The sequence below is a fragment of the Thermobia domestica genome, chromosome 9, assembly GCF_964235325.1.
Source record: "Thermobia domestica chromosome 9, izTheDome1.hap1.1, whole genome shotgun sequence".
Lineage (NCBI taxonomy): Eukaryota > Metazoa > Arthropoda > Insecta > Zygentoma > Lepismatidae > Thermobia > Thermobia domestica.
This window is the reverse complement of record NC_137462.1, coordinates 162,362,232-162,368,814: the sequence shown is the minus strand read 5'-3', so window position 1 is coordinate 162,368,814 and position 6,583 is coordinate 162,362,232. Positions and strand designations below refer to the sequence as shown.

Sequence of the window (6,583 nt, the reverse complement as noted above, 5' to 3'; positions counted from 1 at the left end):
CAGCTCAGAATTACGAACAACGCCGACACCCGTATTCCATTACTTTAAGAGGTTGATGTCTTATGATAACAAGCAAACTTTCTATTGGGGCAGGAAAAGAAAAACTTAAATTTTTATTCTTGGATTGTGTTCAGTATGTTGAAATCAATGTTCGTGCACATTTTTAAATAACCACCATTTGTTTGGCAGAGAAATGCATTTAAACTTTTGCCTTTTATAACACTTTCGGAGTTAAATAGAAAAGAATTTAGGCATAACCTACTACATTTCAAAAATTGTGTTTGAACATTTGTTTATTGTTGCAACAGTAGTTAAGATTTTTTTAAAAAAACATTTTCGCAGGTGAAAGGGAGATATGCATCCTGAGGAGAATTGGGTGCTACAATCAAATTTAGAGGTATGTCGGCCGTAGACTGCTATCAGAAAGGGTGTCCATGCCGAGCTGGTTTAAATGTATTAGTCACAAAGTGTGTCATGGAAAAAGACAGAGGTTTTTTCAAATGTGTTTAATGATTTTAAGCTGGAACACTGCCGTGTGAAAAGCATTAGGAAACTGTAAAACTATTTTTCCCAGTCTGCTGAAAAGAGGGGAAACTAGAGTATAAAATTACTATATTCATCAGAAACCCTGATATCTATTAAAAATATATATATATCAGTGGAGCACCATTCTTTGAACCCTCTCTCAGCATTTGATTAGATATTTTGCAAACTACGTTTCTCACATTTATTTTATTTGATTTTTATTTGTAAAGACACATTGGTCATATTGTGAAACTTGCTACAAGCACAAGAAACTTATTAAAAATTACTAAAAGAAAAACTAACCTGTACTCCTCGCAATAGGAATTGAATTGCCTGGTTCCCAGGATAGAATTGCTCTATGGTATTCTGGACGTGGATCTAGATGAATATTTTCCGTTATCTGCGAAATTAACAGTAAGACTCAACACAATATGAGAAAAGCAAAAGGAAAGAAGTTACTAAATATGAGTGTAATAATAATAAAAAATATTGTACAAAGTCGTTAGAAATTTAAAGAAAAACTACAGATCAATTATGCCCTCCAGATTTCTATGTGGTTATGGTTCCAGCAAGGAAATGATGCTGTCTTCTAATCACACCTAGACACTAATAGTAGTTGAAACAAGTGAGTATCCTTTCACAGTGTAAAGCTAAGTCTTCCAAACTATGCGAATTTAATACTCAAACAAAGTAGTGCATCTACAGGTACTGGTTACAACAAAGTAATAAGATCAAAGATGGAACCTGTTCCTCGAACGCTGAATCCATACAAAAAAAATATCACTCGCTATCCCTTACTGTTCTTGTTCTATGGTGATAAAAGTTGAAACAAAAAATCGTTTATTTCAACCATTTCCGGTTTGAATAGAGGGCTAAAGGATAAGATAGAACCTATTCTTGGGACATTGAATCGATTGCAAAAGCTCGCTTCTTGATATCTTTTATCATTTTTGCCGTACGGAAATCAGTATTGAAGCCGGAAATAACAGTAAATTTGAACTACTTCCTGTGTTGGTAGATTGCTGTAGATAATCATATGTTGTCTAGACACGCTGAATCGTTTGAAAAAAAAAAAAAAAAAAAAAAAAAAAAAAAAAAACTATTCTCGCTAACTATTATCGTGTTTGCTATGTGGTGATAAACTTTTAAACCGGAAATGGCTAATTTTAATCACTTACGGTTTGAAAAGAGTTTCAATGGAGAAGAAAGCCTATTTTTGGAATGCTTAATCAATTTAAAAAAACAAAAACGCATCTTGATAGCATTTAGGGTTTGTATTCCACGGAAATTAGCATTAAAACCACAAGTAATAGTAAATTTGAACCACTTTCGGTCTCGGTGGAGTGCTGTGGATGTCATGATATGTTGTCTTGAGACGATGAATCGTTTGCAAAGAAACAGACCCTTTCTATCTGTTACCGCTGTTTTCATGGTGATAAACGTTGAAACCGGTAGAACGTATTCTTGGGATGCTGAATGGATTACATAGAACCGTATCTTGATAGCAATTGCCCTTTCTGTTCTTCGAAAATCAGTACTGAAACCGGAATTAATAGTAAATCTGAAGTACTTTCAGTTTCGGTAGAGTTTTGTGGAGACTCATAAAATATTGATTTTAAACACTAAATTGTTTGGAAAGAAACACTTGTTACTATCTGTTACCGTTTTCGTTAAACGATAAAACAACCACTTCCGGTTTGAATAGGGGCTAATGGAGCAGATGGGACCTATTTTTGGACGCTAAATCAATTGCAAGAAAACTGCATCTTTGACAACATTTACCGTTTCTGCTCTACGGAGTTCAGTATTAAAACCGGAATATTAAATATGAACTACTTCCGGTTTCGTTGGTGTGTTGTGGATAGTCATGATATGTTGAGATTCTGAATTGTTTACAAAAACATCTTCTCGCTGTTATAATTTTCGTTCTATGGTGATAAATATTGAAACCGATATTGAAACCAGAATAGTAAATTTAAACCACTTCCGGTTTAACTAGTGTGTTGTGGATATTCATATGTTGTCTTGAGACGCTGAATAGTTTGCTTCTTTATTTTATTTTGTTTCAGGACAAAGCAACAAAAGTAATGTTTAACTAGTGTATCTAGCTTCTGAAGTGGATGTTAGTGAACAGGGTCTTACAATGGATCAAATAGAAGAAAACGTTTCTAAAGAAAACGCAATATCTGCAAGTGCAAGGTGACTGATTTTTTTCTTTTTAATTTACATCTTCCTGTATATCGAATGCACACTAATGAATTTCCTGTACATTTGCCATTTTAACCTACGTTAAACCCCCCTCCCCAACTCGAAATAATTAATGTTCTTGTTAATTTACTCTGGTGGCTTTCTGCAAGAGTTCGAGTTTAGACTTCCGTCATGTGGTAGTAGATAATGAGTCAAAAGACAGTCTTTAGTGTGATTTTCGATATGAATTTCAGTCGAAAAACCCCATCAAGACTGTGAAATGGTTAAACATAACATCAAAACTACGATTATGCTAATTTGGGAACTTCGTACGTTGGCGTCGGGCAGGAGCCTGTTCCCATTATAATGAGAAGAAAATTGCCACCTGAAGTCTTGAAACATTCATCCAAAGTGATCAGGCAAAACTTTAATGTTGTTGAAAGCACAAATTGTGATTCCACCAAAACTGATATATTCAGATTTGCCAAAAGATATCGGAACTTTGTTCTTACCATTTTTGACGAATGGAGGTTTTCATCTTCCAGTGCCAAAATCGATTCATTAAATTCAGAGAGAAAAGCCGAGATATTTCCTGATACCTTCAAGTAATGTTCGATGTTCAGTAGACGAAGACGATCACCAGCAGAGTGATTTTCCCCACTGGGAAAAAACGACCATTACCATATTCAGGATAGTGCAAAGGTGTGTTGTTCGTGAAGATACTATTCAAGATCAGGACGTCACGATCTGTACTTGGAAGTAGTCTTGACCATTACCAGTTTGGGAAGGCCGGTACAGGAAGTACTTTATTGTGTCCAATTTGCAGTAGGTAGTAGCAGAGGCAGAAGCCAACGTAAAATATTTTCCTTTCTTAAGTGGAACAGTGTTTAATTAAGATCAGCAGCTTTGATTATTAAGGAATTAACTCTCTTTTGAACTAACTCTTTTCAACTCGTGTTTCAGGAATTTTATCAGAGTTCATGTCTACTCCGCCCGGTTGACTCTTTGCTGTTAGTTTAACGATTAAATTTCTGTTGCGTGTATTTTTTTCGTTATTTTTTTCTTTCTTTATTTATTTTTTTTGTTTTGTTTTTTTTTTTTGTTTTTGTTCCTGTCTGCGGGTTTTATTTTGGACCAAAATTTACCTCAATATACGTGTATTTACGGACAGTTACGACAATGATTATTTCATTTTCCAATATTAAATTTTCTTTCTCCTCTTTGTTTTTCGAGGTTGGAGCATGTGGATTTAGTAGATTCCTCCGATGGGTGGTCTAGCTTTTCTTTTTTTTTTAGTTAAGTAAGTTCTTGCGGCTTGAACAATTAGTCTGCGCTGGTCGGTCTACACTATTGTCGAACTTACACCAGCCATACACTGACGTATTTTTCAGCCGTAGCCATAAAATTTCATGCGCTAGTCTTGTTAGCAGCTGTCAATACGTTAGTGTATGGGACCTGGCGTACGTTTACGTACCGAATTTTTATACGCTTGAAAAGTCTGGCTGCTTTTAACTTCGAGCGTAAATACGGCGCGTAAAAACGGCTCAGATGAAAGGGTTTTCGAGCAGCAGGTGGTCTCTTGCCCTTCCCACGGCCTTCTCCCTGGTCTGGTCTTATTGTTTTCAGAAGAGAAAACCTGTTCTTGAGTTGTCCTCGCGAATCGTTGCTGAGGTTTGCTGGTAGACTCACCAGAAATCTTCATTCCAATCTAGTTTCAGTATTTCTATACAATACATGATTTCGGCTAAATTAATATTTTCTATTGCACAAAACGAGATATTATTTCCTAATTAATTTTCAGTACATAGAGGAAAAGGTATTTAAATCCAATACTTTCTAATTAGAATTCCCAAATGATGAGAGCTCCTCCGTGGCTATATGATCAGCGTAAGCTTCTCCGGTGCAGGACATCCTGTTCGATTCTCGGCAGAAGCTCACGCAGTTTGGATCTCACTTCTCATATAGCCTCGCTGTCTGAGAGGTCGCTAAATTCAAACCCAATCCAATCGAACATGATGCCTTTCGACTACGAATTTAACATTAAATTTAATATTTGACAATTATCCCCCCCCCCCCATACACAGAGAGGTCAAGATGGTTATAAAAACGAAGTCACACCTTTAGAGTTGCTCATATTCTGATATTAAAGAAAGAAGTATAACATGACTTTTAATAGCATGTGACCGATTCCCGCCAAACTAAAAATGTCATGCTATTTAGAAAAGAGAGAGAAAGCAAGAGAAGGGAAAGAAGATTAGGGCAACCAACATTAGAGTACGCAGGAATTTATTTCGGGAGGGGTCCAAACTCAATATGAGGGTATTTTATATTAAAATTCCTAAAATTGTTCCTAAAATTAGGCTAAATTTACACAAAAGTCGAAATTTCGGGGGGTTCGGACCCCCAGGACCCACCCCCTGTGTACGTCCTTGGCAAACAACATAAAATGTTACTTCCAGACATACTTTCTCGTTCACTTAGTTCTCTCCGGTCGAATATGAATAAAAATGTCCCCAGTAGCAAAGATAAATTACATTTCACTCTTATGAAGAACACTCCTTCACCAAATAATGTTCAAATTCAGCTTTCTGATATTTTGTTTTGTCCCACGCTATCCGTACAATATTTTTGAAAGAAATCACTACCAGCATAGAGGCTACAGGTACCTACTAGGTATATTTAAGAATAAAAAGTAATAATCCTGACCTTCAACAAGTTATTATCTCGATATCTGCCTGATAAAACAGCAAAAAATTACGTTTGACTATCGAAATTCGGTGAAAATGTTTTGCTATTTCGACCACCTGCTGCTTGTTATTTTAAGTATCTTCTCAATTTTACAAGAACTTGTAACAAAATAGGTTCAGAAAGTCACTATTTTTTTTCCCCCCGTGATCTTAACACTACTCATGAAAAAGAAAATGTGAGAAACCGCAATACATGGCCTAATGTTTCTTTCTTTGTGAATTATTTCAAACCTCAGATTGTACATATATTTAAATTTAATAGACCTAATAATCCTATTTCATCATTAATGCTCACATACTAAGTCTAAGTAGCACAATCATTGTACTGCTCGCTTTAGTGTGCTTGCTTTTCAGCCTAAAAGTTCAAGTTCAATCCAGGGTACAGCTATGTTGAATATTTTTCAACATTTTATTATATCTCGTCATGATGGGGACTGTGCCAACACTTATTTGAAAAGACAGAACATACCTAACGCCAAAATTGAAATGACACCCATTTGAAGGAAATAAGATTACACTCATAATAGTTCATGTTAACTCGTAGTATGCCATTAAAGCATTTCTCAACCTTTGTGGTGTGCTTACTATCAATTCTCCCCAGATAAACGTTAACTTAAGGTCTATTATCACAAAATATTAAATAACAATGAATATCTGACACTTAAATAATTTCTTTCACGAACAACTCAATCATTTTACTGAGCTCCTCTGTGACTAAACGGTTAGCATACGTGTCTTTGGCGTGGGAGAGCCGGGTTTGCTTCCCGGTGGGAGTTCATGTGGTTCGGATTCCACGTTAATCAGTAGGTCTCGTCTCATATAGCCTCGCTGGTGAAAGGGACGTTAAACTCAAAATCAACTCAACTTAATCGTTTTACTATCTTTATAAGTAGCATGCCCATCCTTCAGGAGAATTTATATAATAATTGACTTAACAGTGTACTATTTTCTTCTTACTTAATAGTGTATTATTTTAGTGTCATTTTTACTACTAGAGCTTCGAAATTAATTGATATTTAATTGTTTTCAGTTTCGTATAACATACAAGTTTGTTTACATTTTTCTTTTTACTTTCAGCTTAATTCATTATAACTACGCTTTCTTACAGTGAAATATGCCTTATG

General features: G+C 35.5%; 1 protein-coding gene across 1 annotated transcript in view; it reads right to left on the bottom strand.

The window, feature by feature from the left end:
- The window catches only part of cin (Molybdenum cofactor synthesis protein cinnamon), an 87,676-nt gene that overhangs the window by 11,417 nt on the left and 69,676 nt on the right, over positions 1-6,583 (bottom strand). The window contains exon 12 of the mRNA XM_081772101.1: positions 829-925. Coding sequence (XP_081628227.1) covers positions 829-925 — 97 coding nt within the window. The remainder of the gene's footprint in view (positions 1-828; positions 926-6,583) is intronic.